Raw genomic sequence first — 26,507 nt, forward strand, 5'->3', positions numbered from 1 at the left:
CATTTCAGAAGCCACTATGGCTAACTTATCAGGCTAAAAACGAACTGGGTAGACAAAATGAAAAGCTCTTTTCCAAAACGCTATATCCACCATTGTAGGCCTATTGCATTTTCATAAATATATAGCCTATATTTTTAGATTGATATTACCGGAAATACACAATTAAATAAAATTACTCTTTTTTTATGTTTTCAAAAATGGCTTTATAGCGTTTTGGAAAAGATCTCTTCAAATGACAATCATATTTTTGCATCAACAGGCACGATTAAAATATTGCCAAACGTGAAAATAGATAGTCATGGGAAGAAGACAGCGCAGAATAGGCCTATCCATTCATTCAATTAGGCTCCGGAATTACAGGAGTAGTCGATGGGGCTTGCTCTTGAAAATGTCAATGATTTCATCGAAGTCGAGAGTTACTGTAAGCTCTCTCTCAAATGTCAACAGACAGAGGGACATAAGGCGAGAAGTAAGCATGGTGATCCTATTTGGTGTTTTAATCCGGTTGACACTGGAAAAGACGCGTTCAACTGTACAGGATGTCATTGGTAGTGTTATCAGAGCTTTTAAGAAAGCATGAATATTCGGGAAAACGTCCTCATTACATATGTCCATCACTTCAAGAATACTTTTGAGAAGTTCTCCCCCTTTTTTTTTTTCCTCACTATGAGTTGCACAAACACTGCGAGCTCCGACTCTGATATGGTTAAGTGGAAGTGCTTCGCAGCATCATTGAGAGAGTTCGCTATAGTGGCCAAGGTGGTGTCATTTGTATCAAGGCCAGGGGACCTCAGGATTGCCGCAGATGCCATGAGGCCATAAGTGTCACTGTGGAATCGAGTGTTCAGTTCATTAAGTTGGCAGTCTATTAGCACGTTGGAAATGTTGCGCAGGTCACTGTCACTCCTCACCCTTGTAGATTTCCCCAACGTGCATGTGACAATACTTCCCTCAAATCGTCCTGGGAGCTTTCTTGAGCGGGACGGCAAACTGGGTACATCCCAATTGTCGACACCATGATCCTCCATCATCTTATTTGTTGTTTCCAGCATCTGTAAGAACGCACAGTCACCGGAGCGAATGTCTGTCAGTTCTTGTTTGAGGTTGTCGATCAAATCAACCGTGTCTGTCACTGATGTGGAGATAGACTGGAGGATTTTAGACGTGAAGTCTGATTTACTGAACAACTGTTTGAAAAATACAAGGAGGAATATGAATTTTTTTGTTCTGATCTGCTGAAGGAGTGACTGTGCCTCAATCTCACTCTGCCCCCCCTCTTCTGCGTACTGTGCCAGAACCTCCACGATAACATCATACAAAATGAAAACTTTTGTTACTGCAGCAGATCTTGAATCCTAGTGTCACACCCTCGCTCCAATTCCAGTGACCTCTGATCGGGCCGCATCTCTCTTTGCGTGTTGAGGAAGCGGGCATGACGTTCGCTGCCGCACATGAAGGTGTGCAAGGTGTTGAGAGAGTCGAAAAAGGTTGAGGCATCCAGCGATGTCCGGGCCACAGATGACAGGACGAGGTTTAACCTATGGGAGTGACAGTGCACGTATTATTCGCACAAATTATTACATTATTTGTCGATTTTTAATAATTATTGACAACATTAAAAATATATATATTTTTTGGAAGAAAAGTTTTTGGTGGGCCAGTTGAAAAGTGGGCGGGCCTAGGCCCATCAGGCCCACCCATAACGCCGTGCCTGCCCTCCACTATCAGAAGTTCTCCACAGAGCAGGTTCAGTTAAGGGATTTCAGCTAAAGCAGAAAAACACAGCTTCTCTACTTACAGAGCAGCTACTGAACACTTGTTTCCATCGTTGTGTCTCTCACTCATTTGGCCAGTTGGAGCTTGTTGTTGAAGCCCCAAATAAAGCCCGCCCTCTTCCTGTGTGGGTCCCTGTGGTTTCTTCTTCTCTTCACACACCAGGGGAAAAAGTTTTTAAAGATACAAGCGATAAACCATTAATTCCACAAATATGTCCAAAGCTTAATGAACATGTTGTAAATAATCAGATCAGATAAATCATCTGCCTTTAACTGATGTATAACTGAGCATCTGGACGCACTTTGAGCAGCTCTCACAGGACTTGAACATATGATCTCCGAGTCCCAAAGCAGTTTATTGCCCCTCTGAGCGATGCCTCTGCTGCTTTGTGCTGCTTTCTTGGCACTTTTTACCTGAGACTGATGATCACAGACACTATCTTTTAGTCTTCCAACATGTTTCCTGTGAAGCAGCTTTGCTCATCAACTGTCTCTGGTTTGTTCAGCTGCTTGGTGTTGTGTCTCATGCTCTGTATCCCAATAAAGTCTCAGACTTGTTGGTTTCAAACTTTGAAGACCGAGAAAAATTGAGTGGAACCTGGAAAAGGCTTGAACTCAGTCCCTATGAAAAGAAAATGAAAAGAGGAAGTTTAGGATTCAACCTTTCAGTGTGTAGTTGATCCATGTAGTTGTCTTATCCACCAGTGACCTCACATTTCCCCTGATGATCGAGGGAAGAAATGCTTTAAACTTCCTCCTCCTTTTCCTCCATGTTGTTCCTGCTCTGCATCCTAGACATCTCCTCTTCAGCTCATCCAGATTTGGGGTATTTTTCCAGCCATTTCTTGGACTTCTGTGAAGCTCAGTTAGCTGCACCAACAGGCGAACAACTTTCCCGTTGCTACGGTTACACATCATAACAGATTTGAAAAACTACCAGAGTGACCAGCAGAGGTCCTTCTAGCAGCATCCACACCAGCTCAGAAACATGTTTCAGAAGTCTCTGTTTTCACAGAGAAAATCTGAAGAAGATGCAAAGAATTCTGGAATAATGGTACTGACCTGGTTCGGTTCCACATGAACCCAAAACATTTCATCCGGAGCCAAAAGCTTCCATCCAATATGTATCATCAATCTACATTTATAAATAACTAAAGCTAACATTTGAGTTTATTATTTTATTTTTTTTAACTAGAATTATATTACGGTGGAATTCTGCAGTTAAAGAAAGAGTAAAACCTCCATTTAACCAGGAGTTACAGCAGATTAAATCTATAAGTTAGTGTAAATATAAATATATATGGCGAAAAACACTAACTTCATGGTGGCCCTGGAGGAAACTCAGGTATTCTGCAGAAGCACAGGAGTTCATCCCCTTCAGATCATGAATATCTGATGGTGATTCCTGCTTTTAAAAGAATCAATGAGAAATCCCCAGTGAGACGACACTGCCACCAGGAGGTCAGATTGGAACATTACACTATTGTTTGGATCCAGCACTGTGTTCTTCAACAACCTTCAGTTTTACAGATCATTACGGAGGTGGAAAAAGTAAACACAAACTACTGAAAAACACTGAAGCACAGAAGCAGCGCTCAGTGTGCTTTGGGAGCAGGAACCCCAGAAAGACTTCTGGGGACTGAGGGTATTTTCCTCATTTTTACATCCCTTCATTCATTTGCCTTTTTCAAGCACTTGTTATTACTTCTTTGAATTGGCTGATGTGACAATTCTTCGTGCTGCTTCCTGATTTTGATTAGTTTCAGGTGTAGTCTGAGTAAGAGGAGAGAATAATGCAAAACAAGAAACTGCAGCACTGATCAGACATGGCTGGATCTCAACAGGAAACGCTCCCTGAGAACCAGATCTAACGTGTGACTTCCACTGTGAGTCAGCTCAGTTACAAACTGGGTTTAACTTCTGAGGTTGGTCTCTGACTGAGGGACTGTCTCTGTCACGCTAACAGCCCCCCCGGCTGGCTCGCCATGTTTTGCCACATGTACACAACATGACAGGGTTCATTCGGGGGAGGTGACTTCACTGATGACCATCTGCATACAGGAAGACAGTCCTGCGTAACATTCAGTCGCTACAGCGACTGTCTTGCATTTGTGGTGGCTAATTCCTGTTCAGCCAGGACCTGTAGCGCCAGTCGCTAACACACAAAAGTCACCGCTGATCACATCTTTAGGCCAAAGTGGGATTTGTTAGTGAGATTCTCCCGCTGTGAGCGGCACAAAGCGCTTTCTAAGAAACTCTTAAAGTTCCTATGGCATGAAAATAAAACGAGGCTTTTATATATTTTTATAGGCTTTAGTGATCCCCTAATACTGTATCTGAGTTTTTTTTTCCCAAAATTCTGAATTACAGCCAGTCCCAAGAATGAGCTTTCCTTAGGATCCCCAGAATGAGCTGTTAAGTGGGGGTGTGGCCTTACTTACGCCCGTGGTACCTTGCGCAAATGTTTTGTGAATCGCTATGGCACATAGATGGCACGGCAGCCCTATGCCGTAAAACTAGCGAAACCTGTTGAAATGAGCTTACTTTGACAATATGATGAACTAGTTAGTGAACAACTCTCCTAACACAGTCAAACATCAAGCAAGTGCTACACAAGACACAGCAAAAAAATCATGCGTGAAGGGGAAAGCAGGAGTGAGGATTTTGACATTCTCAGCTGATTGCTCTGGTTTGCAAAGATGCACGTAGCGCGAGTAATTTCAATCAGGGGGAAGGCAGATATCGTGCGCGCCATAAACCAACAGCAGGACGGCTATCAAAAGAAATAAGTACACAACACTCACGTTACAGTAAATGAGGTGTCCACTTGCATACCTCATGCTATTTACCGTTACATTAGCTTGCAGATGCTATTAGCTGCATAGCTAACGTTAGCTGCTAACGATACAAACCCATTCCTGTGGTAACAAGCTATGTAACTATACTGTACATACAGGAAAGCAACACAATAAAAGAGCGTGAAATTACTTACTCGGGAATGAGATCCTTCCCCAAGTGAGAGACGAATGGAGCAGGAGATTAAAAGGCGGATCGGTGCGGCGTCTGCAGTGATGCGGACTCTGCATCGGCCCGTCGTGGTGAAAAATGAGCTGAGCCATAAGGCGAAGCTCTCGATTTACTGGTCAATCTATGTTCCAACCCTCACCTATGGTCACGAGCTGTGGGTAGTGACCGAGAGAACGAGATCGCGAATACAAGCGGCTGAAATGAGTTTCCTCCGCAGGGTGTCTGGGCTCTCCCTTGGGCTCGGTATTAGCCCAAGTTCTGGAAACATTCGTCTGTGAAATATTTGGCGCACACATACACAAATCTCTTCGGTTCTGTCGTCACTTTCCCAGAAAAAAACAAAATCTGTCCACTGGCTCTTTAGAGGTTCTGATGCAGGAGCTCTAAACAGATTTTGTACGTACAGAGCAATGAGCTGGCCAAAGAGCTATGGGCGGGGAAATGCAGTTTATTGGCTCTGGGTGGAAACAACCTCCACGTCATAACGATCAGGCCACCTGCATGGTCACATTTCCAAAGGCGGAGAATAATTTCCAGTGCATGGTTTAGGTCTAGGGTGACCAACCGTCCCGCGTAGCGCGTGCACGTACAGCGTTCGAGGCCAAAATAGTCCGTCCCGCAAATTCAGAGCTTGTCCCGGATAATTGATTCTTGCTGGGGTTGTCACTTTCCCTGCGCCACCCAGATAGCCAAACGAGCGTTACTTGACATTTCAGAAGAGCACAGTCGCCGCAGACTGTAGAGCTACAACAGATCCTCACACGCGCGCAGACACACACCCCTTGCAGTCGCATCTGACAGGCTGGCTGTTATCAAATATTTGTTGTTGCCATGACAATTGACTCAACGTTCGCAGTGATGATGAACGTCAATTCACGTGCCTCATCACTAGGCACTTCAGTCAGTCAGTTGGCGCGGCATACTTGGCTAGAACTAGTTGTGGATTGTGGTTTGTGGTTTGTGGATAAAAAAAACACAGGGGAAAATGGCAGGTGAGGCACCTCCAATTAAAAAGCGAAAATGTATGTACCGGAAAGAATGGGAAAATGTGTATGAATGGGTGAAATTCGTTGAGGGGTACGCCGAGAGGGCATTTTGTGACTTGTGTAAATCATCCTTCTCAATCGGACATGGGGGTGAATACGATGTCAAACGCCATATGATGACGGACACACATAAGAAGAGGCTTTTTCAAAAAGAAACGTCCAAATCTATGGACAGTTTCTTTCGGCCAAAAATCGACTCGATGGCAGACAAAATTACCGCGGCTGAGGTTACAAATGTGTACCACACAGTACAGCACGGGCCGTCATATCGAGCTGGTGAGTGTAGCTCAAAGCTAGCTGCAACAATGTATCATGACTCTGACATCGCGAAGAGGATGTCTTGTGGTCGCACCAAGGCAGAAGCCATCGTCACGGAGGTGCTTGCCTCTGCCTCGGTCGAAGACTGCTTGAAGGTCCTCAAAAGACCATTGTTGTATTCATATGGCAAGGATGTCACAGTGTTGTGTTAGCTATCTAGTTAACGTCAGTGAGTCAATGTTAGCTAATCAGCTTGTTAAAAATCAGGTTTGCATGCTGAATTTATTGGATATCGGACGACGACATTTAGTTTGTGAACAGCATCTCATTTAATTGAATAGCATAAAACAGCTCATACTAGTGTGGCTTTGAAATGCCACTGTTATTAATGATACGGTTTCAAATGCTTTAGTGCAAATATGTTAGCTAGCCTGGATGATCATGGAGACATCACAGCGAGTTTTGCTGATTTGAAACGAATGTGTTCTATCTGTCAAAGTTAGAACTCTAGGAGTGTCCTTGTCTGATATCCAATATCCAATATCCAACCTATTGAATAATGGTTAAGAAAAAGTGTACCATTGTAGTTGCCTTATTGCTAGAGTTCACTGAAATTGTATCTGTTGGCTAACAATGCTGCTGTTATATGATTGTAAGCAGCAGTTCGACATTATTCCTTATAGCATCCCAGTCCAAAACAAACAAAAGCAAATACTACGTTTGAAAAGGCATATTTATTTATATATAAAATAATCACCACAACCATAAAGCAGTCTCTTTATTTGTTCATATTAGATTTCTTTATTGTCCCATAGGGATATTTGTTTTCACATCAGACAGTCAGTTCCATCAGGTTCAGCATAAAAAATAATGTAATTCTGTCTCCTCTCTCTCTCTCTATTCCTTATTTCATTCAGATGCTGGTGAGTCCTGGTATCCCCAAATGCCTAAAGGTGTCCCCAAATACAGAATGTTTTGTGAGTTTACAGACTTTTTTTGCTGTTCCTCTGGTGCTGAGACACTACAATTCCTGTTAATACTGTAGTATTTATTTTATATAACATCCATGTGCAACGTTTTATTTGTTTCCTACTTGAATCTTTTTGAATGTCAAAATACCTGTAAACCTGAAAAATGAAAGTCAATGTAATTTCTTGTAATGTCAACATTAGCCTGCATTTTGAAACCGTGTTTTCTTTGATTGACTCCATGTACCTTGTAAAGTGAAAACAAGTGTCATTCTTTGTCAGAAGTATTTCATTTTTTGCCATATCTGTAGTGTTTTTGGTAAAGTTAGTGTGTAAAGACAAAGATGCAATCTGTTTTGAAATGAATTTTAAGTAATATTTTTAGTGTGTAAAGACAAAGATGCAATCTGTTTTGAAATGCATTTTAAGTATATATTTTTAGTGTGTAAAGAAAAATATGCAATCTGTTTTAAAATTAATTTCAAGTATATATTTTTACAATATGTTTTTTAGAAGAAAATTAACCAATTTGTTGACCATTTGGTCAATTGTGTTTTTAAAGGTGTCAGTTTGTTAAGAGTTTAGAAACAAAATAGCGAAAGTATGTGTAAGCAATTGGGGAAAAAAAGAACTGTTCAAAATATTATTGTTATCATTATTATTGTTATATATTACATCACCAATAACAGAGGATATATATATATATAATTTATATATATATATATATATATATATATATATATATATATATATATATATATATATATAAATTGATATACCATGTAAGGTAGTATGTGCTAGAAATGGGTAAACCACTAAGAGTCTGGCGGCGGGTGCGGCGTCCCCCCTTGTCCCCCATAAACATACCCCTTGTCCCCCCTTGGGCTTATGAGCAGGTGGTCACCCTATTTAGGTCTATCCTCATTTTTAGCCACTGGGGGACCGCAGACAGGCTAGAAGAACTCATATTAATGTTAAACAACCTTAAAAAGTGAAAATTTCATGCCATGGGACCTTTAAGGACATAATAGCTGTGGGGACGTAGTTACCACAAGAACACAATACAACTCCAAGTCAGTGCTGAACATTTTCCACTGAAATGCTCAGGGTACGCCAAACACAGTCAGCTTAAAACTAAAGGGAACAGAAACAGCCTGAAGCAGGTTTAAATGATCAGCGTTTCAGTTTGTAGATACAATCCAATAAAGTATAAGGGTGTCGTGTGCACACTCTGCCACCGGGTGTTCTGTCTGGGTAAGTTGTGTAGCCGTCGGGGAAGAAGAAGAAGAAGAAGAGTTGTGGACTAAAACAACGTAAGCAGCGCCACTGAGAGCATCTGAGATTACAGCAGAATGTCTGTTTGGTAAATCTGCTCAGTACCTGATTGTGTGAGTAACTGAGCAGTTGTAGAAGCAACAAACAGATCAGTTCAGTTTTCTCGTGTTAAACGGTTCAGTTCAAAGTACCGTTAGCCTGCTTAGCTGCCTTTTCCCTCAGTGCAGCCATGACGTTTGGACTAAAATGCGTTCACACATCTGATTCCAACACAACAGACATTTGAAAGAGTTTCACAGCTTGAAATTGAGCCTCGTGCCCTTTTAGTGTTGGAACAGCCTTAACTTTCAGCTTCAGTCATGAGCATCATACAGCTGTCTGGGAAGTACAGGGAACAACTCCAAACCTTTTTCAGACTGCGTTAAAGATTTCTGGGTCTTTGGGGAAGATGATAAGGGTCAACTTTCCCTCGTAACCAAACACACATTTTCTTCAAAAATATCTGTGTAGCAAGAACATGAAAAGCATGAGAAAAGTTAACATCTTTAATGAAATGCAGAACAACGAAATAAAGAAGAGTGTAAAGCTCGACTTCACATCAAACTGAAATGATATATTGCTTCTTCAGATGTTTACATAAATACCCACAGCTGGTGCAAAGCTACTTTGTGGATCTTAACTTTAAACAAAACAAATATGCTCCGTATAACAGAATAAACATGTTTCTACTTTCAAACAGACTGCATTTTGTTCTGTCCATCAACTCACAATTGATGCCATGTTTGTCTTGAACGTCGGGAGATCCGTCCCCAGTTAAAGCAATCCAAACAAATTATAAAGCACTTTCAATGGTTCTTCAAACATGTGCTCCCCACAGAACATTCAGAACTAAAGTCCTGACAAGAGAAGGTGGTAATCCACAAAAAAAAAATTTAATCTGAACAAAGGCAAGGCTTCTGATTTGTAGTTCCTGTTGCTGCTCCCAGGTGAATGTTTGCTTATCGGCCGTAAAAATTGTTGTTGATTTAAGCCAATTATTTCTCTGCAGTGTGACTACGTTGGTGTCTCTTTAGATGAGATAATTGAGTAAAAGCTGCCCTACACTGACCACAGATGAAAGGCTTCTCTCCTGTGTGAATACGTTGGTGTGCCTTTAGACTAGATAATTGAGTGAAAGCTGCCCTACACTGACCACAGATGAAAGGCTTCTCTCCTGTGTGAATACGTTGGTGTGTCTTTAGATGAGATAATTGAGTAAAAGCTGACTCACACTGACCGCAGCTGAAAGGTTTCTGTCCTGAATGAATACGTTGGTGTCTCTTTAGATGAGATAATGTAGTGAAAGCTGCCCCACACTGACCACAGCTGAAAGGCTTCTCTCCTGTGTGAATACGTTGGTGTGCCTTTAGATTAGATAATTGAGTGAAAGCTGCCCCACACTGACCACAGATGAAAGGTTTCTGTCCTGAATGAATACGTTGGTGTCTCTTTAGATTAGATAATTGAGTGAAAGCTGCCCCACACTGACCACAGATGAAAGGTTTCTCTCCTGTGTGACTACGTTGGTGTTTCTTTAGACTAGATAATTGAGTGAAAGCTGCCCTACACTGACCACAGATGAAAGGCTTCTCTCCTGTGTGAATACGTTGGTGTGTCTTTAGATGAGATAATTGAGTAAAAGCTGCCTCACACTGACCACAGCTGAAAGGTTTCTGTCCTGAATGAATACGTTGGTGTCTCTTTAGATGAGATAATGTAGTGAGAGCTGCCCCACACTGACCACAGCTGAAAGGCTTCTCTCCTGTGTGAATACGTTGGTGTGCCTTTAGACTAGATAATTGAGTGAAAGCTGCCCCACACTGACCACAGATGAAAGGTTTCTCTCCTGTGTGACTACGTTGGTGTTTCTTTAGACTAGATAATTGAGTGAAAGCTGCCCTACACTGACCACAGATGAAAGGCTTCTCTCCTGTGTGAATACGTTGGTGTGTCTTTAGATGAGATAATTGAGTAAAAGCTGCCTCACACTGACCACAGCTGAAAGGTTTCTGTCCTGAATGAATACGTTGGTGTCTCTTTAGATGAGATAATGTAGTGAGAGCTGCCCCACACTGACCACAGCTGAAAGGCTTCTCTCCTGTGTGAATACGTTGGTGTGCCTTTAGACTAGATAATTGAGTGAAAGCTGCCCTGCACTGACCACAGATGAAAGGTTTCTCTCCTGTGTGAATACGTTGGTGTGTCTTTAGATGAGATAATTGAGTGAAAGCTGCCCCACACTGACCACAGCTGAAAGGCTTCTCTCCTGTGTGACTACGTTGGTGTTTCTTTAGACTAGATAATTGAGTGAAAGCTGCCCCACACTGACCACAGATGAAAGGTTTCTCTCCTGTGTGAATACGTTGGTGTGTCTTTAGATGAGATAATTGAGTGAAAGCTGCCCCACACTGACCACAGATGAAAGGTTTCTCTCCTGTGTGAATACGTTGGTGTCTCTTTAGATTAGATAATCCAGTGAAAGCTGCCCCACACTGGACACAGCTGTATGGCTTCTCTCCTGAGTGAATACGTTGGTGTGTCTTTAGATGAGATAATACAGTGAAAGCTGCCCCACACTGGTCACAGCTGTATGGCTTCTCTCCAGTATGAAGCCTCTGATGATACCTCAGATTTGATCTTTTGATAACTTTCCCACAGTCCTTACAGCAGTGCCATCTGGATAACTCTTGGGCTCCATGTTTCTGCAATGACAGAGAGGAAGAAGACTTAGATCCTTTTGAAGTTCACACAAAAGATTTCTCTAAGCTAACCTACGCTAACCAACATATTCTAACTGGACCTGGACAGACCGAGCCACACAAGTCTCAATATCTCAGATTAAATGTGAACGCTGAGGGTGCATTTATAAGTGCCCTCAGCTATCAGCACTGTGCTCTGATGTGTTCTGCACACGTTCAGCTTTTTAAGTAGTAAACTCTTGCTTTTTGCTCTTTTACTAATTCTTTTTGTCATGATGAAACTCTGAAAAGGAACTTGAGCTACAATATTTCTAAATAATGGAAGGAACCAGAGTCTTGTCCAAGTTGTTCACTTAAACACCATGTAGAGTTTGGGCTGAAAAAGGTTGATGACCGCTGGTTTAAAGGAATAAAAGTAACAGTGGTGGTAATACATGACATTCTTTACACTAACCCTCTGTTCCAGCTTACAACTCAGAGGTCTGCAGCCATTCAGCTCAACAGCCATCAGGGAAACACAGTCCGTTTTAACTCAACCTTTATTTCTCTTTGTTAAAACAACTCTATAAACCTGTCATCTAACCATTAAAGACCCAGAATATTACCACCACCAGGTTCAATTCATGTAACCCAGAGACTTTAAACACAAATAATGAAGATTAGCTCCTGAACCTCTCAAATCTGCAGGAGCCAGAAAACGTCCCACCACAACAGTCTGCCCACTGATTTTCCTCCAGCAGATCATTCAGCCTGCAGTACATGTTGAGTCTAAGCACATCTGGATCTGCAGCTCAGAGAGAGGAGATGAAACCAGGAAACACTTTGCTGTTTTTAACCAGGAAAAACAAACTGAGCAAATGGAACATTTATTAACCCCTTCACGTTTTTATGTTCCGCCGGCGGGACGTTCCGGGGTTTTCCTCATCCCGCCTTTATATGTACCTACATATTATATACCGTTGGAAAGCTAAGGGTCTTGTGATTCCAATGATGTATCCAGGATAATATCAGAACTGTGGACACAGTTAACACTTATGTAAAACCAGTCGCAACAAAAACATACAAGTATCAAAGTCACCTATAAAGCCTCACAGTATTCTAAGAAAAGAAACAATTCCAATAAAAACGGTCCTGTCACGTTGGCAAGGGTCCAATTAATGTACTCCAGTAAAATAGTTAGTCTACAACAAGTATTTCACCCACAAAGACACAAAGTCTGCGGCGGCTAACTTTCAGAATTTCTGTCAGAAGCATATTTTTCCGCAGATTCTTGATCATAACTTCAGTTAGCATGCATGTATTAGCCCCAACGTCATAATAAAACAGCTCTGGTCTTTTAGCTTTTGAATGACATCTTACTTGTTCCAATAGATGACTGTTTACCCTGTCTGCTGGGGCACAATAGTCAGTTACTCACTGATGCGTCAAAAGTATCTGCACCTATTGTTTCGTGTGCGGCTCGAACCAGTTTACTTTGGAGTGGCGCATTGAATAGCAAATGACATTCTGAAAAACGGCATGACGCGCGATGGGTGGGATTTCTCCCATAAACAGCCACAGGTGTGCGCAAACATTTCCTGTGCAAGTAGTCACTGATTTCAGGAGTTGCAAATTACGCATCGCTGTGCGCAATTCGAAATTCTGCAGTTATTCGTCTTCTTGTGTCTGCAAAATGGCTAAACGGACTTGGAAAACTAAATACACTATGGAGGAAGCCTTGGAGGTTTGTCTACGGCGAGACAGTGATGCTTCTGACGAGTGTGTGTCAGAAGAAGCATTTTCTGACGACGGAAATGTTACTCTTGACAAGTAAGTATTATTTACATTTTATTGTCATTTTATTTAACATTATTGTACTCATAGCCCCCCCATGAGCTGTCACCTTACCGTGGTGGGGGGGTTTGCGTGCCCCAATGAGTCTGGGAGCTATGTTGTCTGGCAGCCGAAGGCAGAGACCTTGGCGGTCTGATCCTCAGCTACTGAAGCTGGCTCTTGGGACGTGGAACGTCACCTCTCTGCTGGGGAAGGAGCCTGAGCTGGTGCACGAGGCTGAGCGGTTCCGGCTAGATATAGTTGGACTCACCTCGACGCATGGCTTGGGCTCCGGAACCAGCCTCCTCGAGAGGGGTTGGACTCTCTTCCACTCTGGAGTTGCCCGCGGTGAGAGGTGTAGAGCAATTGTGGGCATACTTATTGCCCCCCGGCTGTGTGCCTGCACATTGGGGTTTACCCCGGTAGACGAGAGGGTAGCCTCCCTCCGCCTTAGGGTGGGGGGACGGGTCCTGACTGTTTGTGCTTATGCACCGAACGGCAGTTCAGAGTACCCACCCTTTTTGGAGTCCCTGGAGGAGGCACTGGAGAGTGCTCCTCCGGGAGACTCCCTCGTCCTGCTGGGGGACTTCAATGCTCACGTGGGCAATGACAGTGAGACCTGGAGGGGCGTGATTGGGAGAAACGGCCCCCTCGATCTGAATCAGAGTGGTGTTTTGTTATTGAACTTCTGTGCTCGTCACGGACTGTCCATAACGAAGACCATGTTCAGGCATAAGGGTGTCCATACGTGCACTAAAGACAAAAAACTGTTGACTATGTTATTGGCAGCTAGTAAGAAATGTGTCACTAAATGGTTAAAAGTGGAACCTCCCACCATCGAAAAATGGATTGAAATTGTTTATGAGATATATCTTATGGAGAAGATTTCTTTTTCCCTCAAAGTTGAGAAAGAAAATTTTTATTAGATCTGGACAAAGTGGACGGAGTATGTAAAACCAATCAGATCTGATTTTATCTGACTGTACTCGTGCTTTGTTTCAACCTACCCTCTTCTGTTTTTTGTTTTTTTTCGTATGTACATATATATATATGTGTAAATATTTTTGTATATTTTTTTTGTGCGTGTGATATACTGATTGCATATAGGGGTGCGCTCCCCAATTCTGTTGTTTTTGTTGTTACTTCTACCTTAAATGGTTTGGGTCCGTGGGAGAAAGATCCAGAAGGGCAGCATGGACTACATCGCTGAATCCTTGGCAAACTTTGTTAAGTTATCGTACATGTGTTGTGATGTATGTGATGGAGATGTGCCTTTCTGAATAAAAAGAGAATTTAAAAAAAAAAAAAAAAAAACTCCTCCACACTGACCTGTGGCCCGGTGGACCCAGAGGATGAGCCGGTTCTGTTCCAGGTGGAAGGGTTCTGCTCCTGGTTCAGCTCCTGGTTCTGCTCCTGCTTCTGCTCCTGCTTCAGCTCCTGCTTCTGCTCCTGGTTCTGCTCCTGGTTCTGCTCCTGCTTCAGCTCCTGCTTCAGCTCCTGCTTCAGCTCCTGCTTCTGCTCCTGCTTCTGCTCCTGCTTCTGCTCCTGGTTCTGCTCCTGGTTCTGCTCCTGCTTCAGCTCCTGGTTCAGCTCCTGCTTCAGCTCCTGGTTCTGCTCCTGGTTCTGCTCCTGGTTCTGCTCCTGGTTCTGCTCCTGGTTCAGCCCCTGGTTCTGCTCCTGGTTCTGCTCCATTCTGGTCCGACTGATGGACTCTGCAACTGTCAGCACATCCGATAAGATCCAGCTGTGGCGTGCAGCGTGTTAAACCACACCCACTTTTCTTCTTCTCTTGATAACCTTTCTGCACAGTTTTTAACCATCCAGTCACATTCCATTAAGGCGAGACACGGCAGGCAAAAACAGTCATTTTTCAGATGTCCTCTTTAGACCTGCTATAAAGAAAAATTTGAAAACATAAATTAAAATGTTTATTTTATTACATTTTGTTTACTCGCTGCAGTACGTTTCGCCCGAATTGACCAAAAAGTTAGCATTCCAACGCGCCATGCCGAGCTTCGTCTATTTACTGAAGTCTGTCATGACCGGTATCGTTGGAAAGCTCTGAGTCTCCTGCACAATGATATGTCACCCAAATAACAGTACTTCCTTTCTATCAGTAACCAATCGTGGATGTCTAAAGGCGGATTTATAGCTAATGACAGAATCTTATTGGCTGCTGCTCATTTCTGCTAATGTGATTCGCTCAGACGCACCTACTAACACCAAACTTTCCAGTGATACACATAGCAGTATTCTGAAGATATTAACAGAAGGATTTGTTGATAAATCATTCCTGTCCTGATTTATGTGACATTATAATACAAAAAAATGGCAAAAATCTATGTTTTTTAGGCTATGTTAGTATATTTTGATTTCCTAGGAAATTTCCTAGGAAATCAAAGCAGATATCCCGAAATCCCTCTAATTCTTTTTTTCATTTTGTGTGTAAACAAAATGAAAAAATAATTTTGCACCTGGATTCATCATATGTTCAGATCTATCTTCCGGAAATATATGCAAATGTGCACATATTTAATGAGATAATGCCTAATTTGCATAATTAAGCATACACATTTCAAAAACTTGTAATACATTTTTTTTCATACTTGTATAAGTAATCAACTGAGGAAGTTTCATGGTGATATATATTATTTTAAAATATTACCCTATTCACCTGTAGTGTCTCGCCTTAAACTCATTACTGTGCTTTTTCTTTAAATCCCTGTGAACTTTAAAATGCTTCTTTAAAGACCCACTAAGGTAACAGTTCAAAATATTTGTAGCTTTTTGATCAAATTCAGAAAAAAAATGTAATAATAACTCTGTAGACCGACATCCACTGTGTGCAATATCCCATAAATCTCATCTGAGTCAGTGGAACACCATCAACTTAAATCATTTTACTACATTAAGACAATGATCCTGTTTGAGGAAAGGGTCCCAATATCATCCCAAAGACTGAGGTTCAGATTCTCTCCGTTTCTAAACCTGTTCTCATTTCCAGAACCTTTTTATCATGTGCTCAGTCCTTGTTGATTCGTGGATAACAGAAAATATTGGATATGTAAAGGAAAGTGAATACTGAAGCTTTCCTGAGACACTTCTGAAGAGGACAGTCAGACTGTCTTTTAATGGGCTTCCGAGTGTAAATCTGAGAAATCACACACTGATACTGAGGAGAACTGGATTTCTACTGCTCCTGTGATACTTTCCTGGATCACCCACAAGTCTTTATAATAATGCTATGACTCTTCTTCACACAACTTAAAGGCAGGGTAGGGGATCTTTTTCTGGAACATTTTTTTACATATTGCTTGAAATACTCTTCACACCCCCATTGCAACCAATTAATTAAAAGTTTTGACACAAATATGAAAAGTTTTAGTGGCCTCTAGAACGTACAATCTAGGAAAAACAGTATCCAATCATTGTGAACGGACCGTTCACAATGATTGGATACTGATGCCGTCTATCAAACTGCAATCTGCTCCTCCCTCCCTCCCCCTCCCCCTCCTTCCCCCTCCTTCCCCCTGTGCGCGTACCCTGCTCCGTGAACGAAGCTTGGCAGGAAGCTAAACTAGAGCCAGCTTGGCTATCACCTAGCATTATTAAACGTATAGTTAGCATAAACTAAATACTAAATACGGCAACGATCGATGCTTGCTGTCAGAACAGCGCTCGTGCACCTTCGTGCTCGTGCGCGTTCATGTACTCTAGAGGCGTGCCTTCGGGGGGAAAGTGAAGAAAAGGGTTGGGACTTTTTACCTGTGTATTTTCAAAATGCAGCTTCGCTGGACTCAAAATCCAGGATCTCCTACCCTACCTTTAAACTCTTCATGTCATTAAAGTATTTATATTGAGCATAATTAAGTCCCATTTTAAGATCTAATCATGAAATATGGCATATTGTGTACGTTAAACACATCAAATCACATGTTTTGGCTGCACACTTCTATCAAGCGTTAGCATTAGCATGCCGGGCTAACTGTGAATAGCAGCCAGGTGATCTGAACTTTTTACTCTCTGCTGCATGTTCTGACTGCCCGTGTCCAGCAGCAGGAATCAAAACAATGACACAGAGCACTTTGAAGACATTTCTGCTAACGTCTGACCGCTAAATTCATTCTTTTCTGGACTCACCTGCATGCAGCTTTCTGTTGCTATGCTACCAGATGTTCAGAGTCGGGACACGCGCAGAATGCATTGTTTGGTCGAATTGGCTCGGCTTCCCGTCGCCTGCTGATTACGTCACACTGTATGGCTGTCGGCTTGAATGGGAGTACATTGTGATTGGCGGTAGTAGTCATAGTAACCGTAACTAGGCGCTGTGAGTTGGAGAGTTTTTTTCTCGGTCTTTCGGTGATCGGCAGCAGCTATGGAGAGTTTTTAGGAAGAAATTAAATATTTCCTACAAAATAGTGTGTACCACACCGTATATACATATATATATATATATATATATATATATATATATATATATATATACATATAGTCTAGGTAAATAAGACAAATACACAAACTGAAAAATTAGCTTAAATAAATGGCATCTATCCATTTATCTGTCTGTTTGTCGTGAAAGTCGAACGCAACAAAGTTTTTCTGAGCCAATCACAACTTTTTTTTTTATTAAAGATTTTTAACAAAATGAACAGAAACATGTGGGATGTATACACAAAGGTAAATCGGGGTGTACATGTGCAAGGCACACATAAGGTTATAAGATGAAAGAAAAAACGAGCCAATCACAACTGTCCGACGTACAGCCAATCACAATGTACTCCCATTCCAGCGTTCAGCCATATTGTGTGACGTGTTCAGCAGACGACGGCCCCCATGCCGATCTGGAAGCCGAGCCGATCTGGTACCTCCACCGGTTCAGTCTCTCAGAAGGTACATGTTCCAGATTCAGGGTAGAAAGAGGCCTCAGGCAGTGTCAGGCCCGCCGCTCCGCATACGCAGAGTACACAGAGCGCGTAGGGCGCCAAGTACCTGGTGGGGGCCCCCAAAATTAAGGTTGTTAAAAAAATGTCATGATAGTTATTATATTATTACATTAAAGAAATTATATACATTAGTTATGAACAGGTCCAGCGTTGTTTTTCTCAATTGTGTGCCCTATTACTCGATTCTGGAAAATTAGATGTGTTTACCTTATCTATACCCCCCCTTCCTGAAATGATACAGTCTTCAAAGTTACCGCATCGGAGGTGGTGGAGCATCATCCTACCTGACGTTTTCCAAGTTATGCCCGTTAACAGTGAAGAAGATTAATGTCAAGTAAAGGGCCACATGATTCTGGCGCTGACAAAAGAAAGAAAAGAAAAGGGAGAGATGACGCTCGTGCATCCCTTGCTGGTAAGTTCGTGTTTTGCTAACCCAACGTTCAGTGATATTGCTGCCAGCTAAGGTCAGCAACCTAGGCTTGGTTAGAGATTGGATTTGACGAAAAGTTTGGAGTTACGAACAAAATCTACGAATGCTGGCGACCGTGTGTAGAGTTTGTGTAAAGTACAGCACTGTCACACGTTGAGTGGCGTAGCAGGCCGCCAACAGGTGTGACGGGAATGATTGGCATCTACCCATCATTCCCCTAAAAAGCGAGAAAAGTTAACAAGACAAACGCAGTAATGGCATCATAAAGAAGTTATATTAGTGGCGCGGAAAAACGGAGGAAGAAAAACGGCCCGAGGACAAAGGTAAGGCATGTGTTGGGTGATGTGGGCTGGATAGCTGGAGGTGGGACGTTTTTTGTGTTTATTTGTCCTGCTAGCTAGTCTCGGATAAATGTTATGTAGCTAACTGGGATTTGTTCGTTATAAACTCGGCTTCAGTGTTTGCCTCATGAAAGTTTGCTTATATAAGATGAGTATGTCACACGTGAATGAACAGTCTGTCCTGCCACGCGAATGACAGACTGACTCCAGACCCGTTTATTCAGATTCTAGCAGGGAGGGAGGCATGTTGTTGTCCTGCTCTGTCATTGCTCAGTGGAAGTTGTCTCTCAGGTATTTGAAACGATTTTGGCATTACTTAGGATCAGGCCTCTAAATTAACACCCGCCAACCCGCCAAATGCGGGTGAAAGTTATTTTTGGCGTGTATTAAAAAAAACTCACTAGCCGGCTTGGCCGATGATAAATGAGGAACTTTACCATCTAATTCGCGGGACGCGAAATTATTATATGCACGGGACGCACGAGCGCAGTTTCTATGGGAACGCATCTGCCGAGGCTGCCGTTCTAGAGGAGATGGTCACTCTTGGTTTGGAAATACGATAGACGCCGGTGTTCAGTCGATTTCTCCTGCTTGTCGAGAATTGCTACTTTGCGCATGCGCCGAGCCGATTTTCTAAGTTTCGTTTTCACGCCCATAATGTTTTGCTACCCTGCGTCTGATTATTTTCTCTTTAGGAAGACAAGCAAAGTAATAAAACACTTATCGTATTAACAAGCAGTTAGCTTAACATGCACAAATGGGGTGTCATTCACCTTTTGATTTTTGTATTTGGGACACTTCTGTCTTTATTTAGGTGACTCTGCTCCATCATTGTGAATGAATGCATTGAGAAGGGGGAGCATTATTTGACAGCGTGTTATTGGTAGAAATACAGACACAAACACTAACTAAATGTGGCGATGGTTGGGACAGCCGGCCGTGAAGAGAAAAGATATGCCTGCCAAAGGAGGGGAGGAGGATGATATTTTGAATATATTGAATCTGGCATGGTGACAGTTTGCGCACACGCCGGCCACACTTTGTGAGAAAAGGGAAAAATGGAACTGATTTAGATGGATCTGAAGACAGTTCAGAGAGCTCGGACGATGTTTAAGGCTCGTGTATACTTCGCAGCAGTGTGTCGCAGTGAGCTTGTCGCAGACACGACGCAGTTATTTTTGATTTATGCCTTGAAGCGCTGTCTGCGCTATGTTAATCCCACGCCACAACGCAAGAGGGACAATCACGAACAAGCTAGGATTGTGGGTGTTACGGTTACGGAGGTCATTCAACAACAATGGCGACTGGACGAATGTGCACTTTGATTGAGATGCAGCTGATCGATCTAGAAATAGAAGAAATATTGCTACTACTGGAGCTGGCAGAGAGGGAAAGAATCGTCACGGTTAGCATGGTTAGCCTCAGCGGGTTAGCAAACCGGAAATACGCATAGTGTAGAGCGGATGTAGAGTTGACCAATCAGACGCCTCCTTACGCCTCCTTTCTCTCCTCCCTGCGGCGATGTCTGCGGCACTGTCTGCGGTGAGTTACAATTTTGAGGAGGTGCACCAGAGTGTCTGTGTAGTGTCTGCGTTGGGGGAGGGGGGGTCGTCTGGTCTGATTTAGTCTCTGCACATAGTTTGTGTTTAATTTTGTGCATTATCTGCACTAAAACATGGTTAGAAAGTTGTTAAATATTTCCATTTTTGTAGATTCAGGGTTCACATGAATATAAATCAGTTTTAAAGTTATTTTTTTTATTTTTTTATGTACAAAAAATGTGACCCTGAATAGTAGGCTATGTGAGGGTTGAGGAGTAATGAAATGTTAGAATAAGTTTTGTATGTACATAAGTTTAATTATTGTAATTATTTTAATTGGATATACATTCCCAATTTCACCGTAAAATGAATTTAAAGCTTTAATTTAATTGATCAAATTAATTCAGTGGCTCTCATCTGTCTTTTTTGCACGGAAAAATATGTGGCCAGTGGAAATTCTGATTGGCTGGTAACTTCAGAAACTTACTAGCCACATTGGCTGGTGATCAAAAAAGTTAATTTGGAGCCCTGCTTAGGATTAATTTACTAAGTTTGGTGTGTTATTTATAGGCCTCTAATTAGAAGTGTTCTACTGTTGGTTTTTTAAGTGATATACAAATATTAGGCATCCTGTTGATTGTTTTAGAATATTGTGGCAGTGGATAATTTTTCTTAGTTTTATTACTTGAACTAGTACAATGTGTAGATAAATGCAGAAACTTCTTAAAAGTGACAACTTCAAAAACACTTTTGTTCCTCTGGCCATCAGGATGTACAACAGCTTTAAGTGATGGCGCTTCTGTATTTCACTGGTCACTTTATATTTCCCTTTGGTCTTATTTCACTGGTCACTTTAGATTTTTAAACTGTTTTTTAAATAGTTTTTTAAATTCTTAGATTGTTTTTAAAGTGTTTATAATTGTATAAACATTTTTTATTGCTTTATGTCTGCTACTGGATGCTTAAATTTCCTTTGGGATCAACAAAGTATCTATCTATCTACTTTGTAATTGGGTACAATCTTTAAAGGAACACTGTACATTACAGTTTAATATTTAAAAGAAACTCAAAATCTGTTTTATTTATTGTTTTCTTTGAATTATATAATCTTATTAGTTTAACTTGCCTGAGTGGTTCAACTTAAAGGGACACTCCACCCATTTGCATTAGGCTTTGCATTGTTAGAAACCCAGTCATACTTTTGAATGGTCATGCAACACTCTCTAGCCCCTTTCACACTGCCGAATAACCCGCGTTTAATTCGCGAATTTAGCGTGTCCGCTGTTGTGTTCACACTGCCGACTCGGGCTGCCGCGTCAACTCGACTCGCCTTTCGACCCGCGTCGGACCCTAGTCTTTTTGCCGAGCCGAGTTTGATGTGAACGCAATCGACGCGGGTCGGACGTGGGCGTGACGTGAGGAGTTTAAAAGACAGAATGGACAGCTGATTCAGAACAACAGCGACAGGTGAGGACAAGTATTACTCTGTTTTAGCCTACATCAAGTTTGAGACATTTTTGAAGATGACCAACTGGGGAGACAAGGAGGTCCGCGAGCTCCTCAGCCTCCGAGCAGAGGACGTTATTTACCGCCACATTTCGGGGACGGTGAAAGATGGACCTCTGCTGGAAGGGCTGGCGAGAAAGATGGGAGAGCGCGGTTTCCCACGCAGCAAGACGCACCGTAAAGTAACATCTCCATGAACTGGATTGCAAAAACGAGTTCTCAAGGTGTCCCGCCATCGTTTGTTTGAAAAATTTGATGCAGACAGGTGTATTTAACCCTACCTCCAACGCATGGCTTGTGCCTACGTCATTGTACACGCCCAGCATTTTATGTGTTTCGTGTGACGCTCTGCCACTAGGCAACGCCCCCTGAACTCGCCTTCAGGCGACACGGGTCACCCTGACACGCCAAGCGTTCACATTGCTCGATGCGGGTCGAAGGTGCAATTTGGACCCGCTAAAGTAGCGGGTCGCAGTGTGAAAGGGGCTTCTCATTTCCTCCTGAGACGGGAGAAATTCGTATTCACCTCTTTACACCTCCTCCTACAATGACGCAAAAATCGTCATTTTGCATCATTGTAGGAGGAAGTGTAAGAGGGGTGGATTTCCGTTGAGACTACAAGCGCTAGTTCCCACCCTTCAACACCGCCCATAGGGGGGTTGGACCTAATGCGCTAACAGACCTATCACAGATCAGTGCCAGTGCTTTAGACTGGTAGAGAGCTGCAGCTAACTATATATATATATAGCTATAGGTATATATAATTGTCATGAGATCCATACTCCTTACCAGTTGGTGGTAAGGAGTGTGGATCTCGCTAACGTGGCATGTTCATTGCACAAATAGCTTGCAGTTATGCAAGCTACTGGGGCACGCTAGGCTCAAATGCCATCACTCACTTTGTGATCAATGTTTTGTCTAGACAATTCCGTCTAACAGCCTACCGGCACTTTCTTGAGTGGGTCCTGCAAGGAGAGAGATTGGGCAGAGGGCATCGTGTCGTGCAGGCTATCCGCCAGAACTACCCATCTCCAGACGGCCAGTACTGCGGGCACCTCAGGAGGAGCTATAGTTTCCTTGTTTTATATTCATTCAGCAGTTGTATTGTTTGTATAGTTATTTAATTAAATGGTTAAAATGTACGTTGTTGTGGCTCTTTCTTAGTAATGTTTCTCCAACTGTATTCGAGTTATTGAACGACCAACATTTCAGAACTGGAACTACCTAGCTACTGTTACCTCAGATGACAAAACGACAGAATTGTGATCATAGCCTACCTATAATTACTATAAATTATGAAGCATTACAAGTATGCATTGCATTATAAGTTTGTTGCAAATCACTTACCTCCTTCCAAGTTTATGATGCTATTCTAAACTTTGTTGAAGGCAGACAGGAGAGAAGGAGTGACATTTTGTTTTTTAATTCACAAAATAAGAATTGTCATGAACATAAAGACACACAAACAACATTATCCACACTATAAAAAAAAGAGGTATTCACCCTCTGATTGAGTATACAGTAAGGTGCTCGATGGAAGTGCAAACAGGTAAGGCAGTGACATGATTTCCAGGTAGCGTAGAGTCGGGTGGAGCTAGTACACTCTCGGGGGAGTGGCCTGCGGATCTTGAGCATTGCAATGCACTATGGGGATTGTTGTCTTTAATCCACAAGCACAAAAAAGTCATTTTCTGCCTTTTCTCGGTCAAGAAGGCACCAAATTAAAAATTTATGCTACTATTCTACTACATATATGGCCCACATTCAATACATATTCATGTCTCCACTGGTGGAATGTTCCTTTAAGATGTTTAATTTAAACTCTTGCCTGTTTTGCTCATAAAGTGTAATAGATCTTAGTGTTCCATCTAAAGGGTTAGGAATCTCTTCATTTTAGTTTGACAAACTAGGGCCCCCAAACGGCATCTTGCTTAGGGCCCCCACAAAGCTAGAAACGGCCCTGGGCAGGGTTGCAGCATTTCACCTCTTTTATTTATTATAGCCACTGAACTACTAGCTATTACTGTTTTAAGTGCAAAAAAATTTTAAATAATTCGCTACAAAGAGACTTAACGCTATTCGGCAGAACCATGTTAACCAAGGTTGAATCATTATCCAGATTAATTTATCCAGCATACTCCCTCGCCATCCCACCTAGAATTATAAAAGAAATCAATAGAATAAACTTTCATTCCATATGGAAAAATAAGCATCACTACATCAAAAATGGAGATTTGATAAAAGATTATGAGGATGGTGGTTTAAAAGCAATTGATTTGAAATTATGAATGGAATATTGAAGATCAAATGGCTTCGTTGTTCCTTCAGAAATGATGATGAGATATGGTTCTCGCTACCTTCTCTTGTTTTTAACAAAGTTGGAGGTATTGCTTTTCTATAAGTACATGATTTTGAAATTTCAAAACTGCCCATAAAACTATCCAAATTTCATCAACAGCTTTTGTTAAATTGTTTAACTGATGTTCAAGCATAATTTCAGCCCTCATAATGTACCATTGTGGAATAATCGGGTAATATTGAATGGAAGGAAGTCTATGTTTATGGAAGACTGGATGACTAAACAAATTTGGTCTGTTAGACACAGAATGGATGATAATGGAAATATAGTTGAATTGAATTATTTTAATGCTAAATATAGCATGAGTTGTTCCAGTGAGACTTATAGGAAAGTCAAACAGAATATCCCACAAGTCCTTATCCAATCAGTAAAGACTTCGTTATAGGACCAGGTGTTGAAGTCCCTTCATGTTCATGGTAAGTGACAGTGGAGTGGGATTTGCCATTGCTGATCCCAGAGCGACACATCATCAGTTGTGTGCCCGGGCATCATAGGGTGTTTCGGCCATTTCCTCACAGGACACCCTCTGCCAGGGTTGGCCCACCACAGGCTGATCAGACCTGGGTGCGTGTTGCACGGTGGCACCACATGCTCACCCGGCAGCCCACGTTGTGTCCCTGCGCTTGAGCCACAGCCAGTGACTGCTTTGCTCAGCTGCCGCAGACAGTTCTTTCATTGCCCTCCGTTGGGCCTGCCCTCTGATGCCAACTTCCTTCAGCAGCCCCGTGGTACTTCTGGCCACAAAGCCTCTGCAGCCCACCTCGACAGGCCACACCTTCACGTTCGAGCCCCGCCCCTCTGCTTCAGCTGCTAGGTTGGCATACCACAGCCTCTTCCGCTCATATGCCTCCCCGATCGCATCCTCCCATGGGACAGTGAGCTCCACAATGAAGACACAGTGGCAGGACTTGTACCATAGGACCAGGTCCGGGCGCAAGTTCGTTACTGCAATTTCGGGTGGAAAGCTGAGCCTCAGAACAATGGGCCTCATGCAAGAACATTTTCGTATTTTTATTCTAAATTTCTCTCACTTTTTTCGTAAGAAGGTCTCGTACGAACACGCCACGTCAGATTCAACAAGCGCTCTTAACTTCGGAAAAAGTGTGTAAACGATCTGTGTAAATGATGAATCACACCTGTGCGTATCTATGTGCACTTGCACGAGGATAGTATATTTGCATACCCCACGCCCCAAATTATACCATATAAGGTTGTGCTTCCTTTCTCCTGTGCCAGGAAGTGTTGAGTGTTGAGTCATGAGAATTGACATCAAGGCGCAAAAAGAACAACTTTACGGGCTCTGAGTTTGAAGTTCTGCTTCCAGAGATCCAAAAAGGAAAATCTGTCATTTTTAGCAGTGTCAGCAGTGGAATTACGGGACCCACTAAAGCGAAGAAATGGGAAGCAATTAGGAGTGCTGTTAATACCATGTCACCGAAATAAAAAAAATAAATGGTTTGATATGAAAATGGCTTAAAAAAAACGTCTCGCCATGGCCAGGCGCTCGATGACTGCGACTAAAGCCGTGCAATCAGTTGTTGCCTCATCATGATGGCACTTTGATGGGGTGGTCCATGAGGGGGGTCTTGTGGCACCACAGCTTCTTGTCTGCCTGGGCTGCTTCAGATGGAGACCCTAGACAGCGGTGAATGGGAATCTGATGTACCATAGGTGATAAACTGATGAGAGCTTTGATGACCAAGGGGAGCGCACGATTCACCGAGGACTGTCTGGGACACCCCCGATCTGTCTCCAATCTTGCTCTGAAAGGTTCCAGTTGCCAAAAATCCAAGGGTGGACCTGGACGTGTGGTGGAATTGGGTTTGATCGGCGTGTTTTTCTCTGGAGTTGTGGCTCTAGCAAGCTGCATATTAGCAGCAGCACAGTCCTTGGCAATCTTAATCGCGATTTCAGCCATTCGTCTGTCTCCACACGGTCTGTTCCAAGAGCCTGACGCACTAAGGTATCCAAAAGCAAGACAGCCGCTGCGCTTCCCGTTACAGATTCAAATGAACCTTCAATTAGTGCACAATTTAATCCAATTTAAGTCAAACAAAATAATGTCAGCATAATTATGGGGTATAATGTATATTTATTTATGTTTTCTTCAAAGTAATTAAATATACAAGCCATTAGTCAAGCAAACTTGATTGGAATAACAGCGGACTATTTTACGAAACTCCTACGACAGGTCTGGATCACTCGTAAATTCTGTTCGTACCTGAAAGAAAACGTAAAATACGAAAAGATTGGTGAATGCGCAAATTCTCTTAAATCACTCGTACGGACTATTTAAGAACAAATCTGTGCGTACGAACGGTTCTTGCATGAGGCCCAATATCTTGAACATTCCAACTCCAAGTTTACATCAAATAAAGTTAGATGATTTGGACCTAGTAAGTGAAAAATGTAACAATACATTTTTAAGACAGTATTCAGTAAACACCTTATATCCAGGTATAGCAAGAAGCTCATTCATTCTTAGGGA

At 42.3% G+C, this 26,507-nt stretch overlaps 1 protein-coding gene across 1 annotated transcript; it reads right to left on the reverse strand.

The window, feature by feature from the left end:
* Window positions 1-614: 614 nt before the first annotated feature.
* Window positions 615-25,010, reverse strand: LOC142368718 (uncharacterized). The gene is made up of 4 exons (XM_075450907.1): window positions 24,616-25,010; window positions 10,509-11,025; window positions 9,452-10,004; window positions 615-1,132 (listed from the first exon to the last, which is right to left on the reverse strand). The coding sequence occupies exons 1-4, from the start codon at window positions 25,008-25,010 to the stop codon at window positions 615-617; spliced, it is 1,983 nt and encodes a 660-aa protein (XP_075307022.1).
* Between the last annotated feature and the right edge of the window lie 1,497 nt (window positions 25,011-26,507).

Source organism: Odontesthes bonariensis, chromosome 19 (genome assembly GCF_027942865.1).
Source record: "Odontesthes bonariensis isolate fOdoBon6 chromosome 19, fOdoBon6.hap1, whole genome shotgun sequence".
NCBI lineage: Eukaryota > Metazoa > Chordata > Actinopteri > Atheriniformes > Atherinopsidae > Odontesthes > Odontesthes bonariensis.

Coding starts and splice junctions, on each gene's coding strand:
- LOC142368718 (XM_075450907.1), bottom strand. CDS start 25,010: ATGAGGCCCATTGTTCTGAGGCTCAGCTTTCCACCCGAAATTGCAGTA. Junction 10,005..10,508: donor CTCAATTATCTAGTCTAAAG/GCACACCAACGT, acceptor TCTCATCTAAAG/ACACACCAACGTATTCACAC. Junction 1,133..9,451: donor GCCTTTCATCTGTGGTCAGT/GTAGGGCAGCTT, acceptor TCTCCACATCAG/TGACAGACACGGTTGATTTG.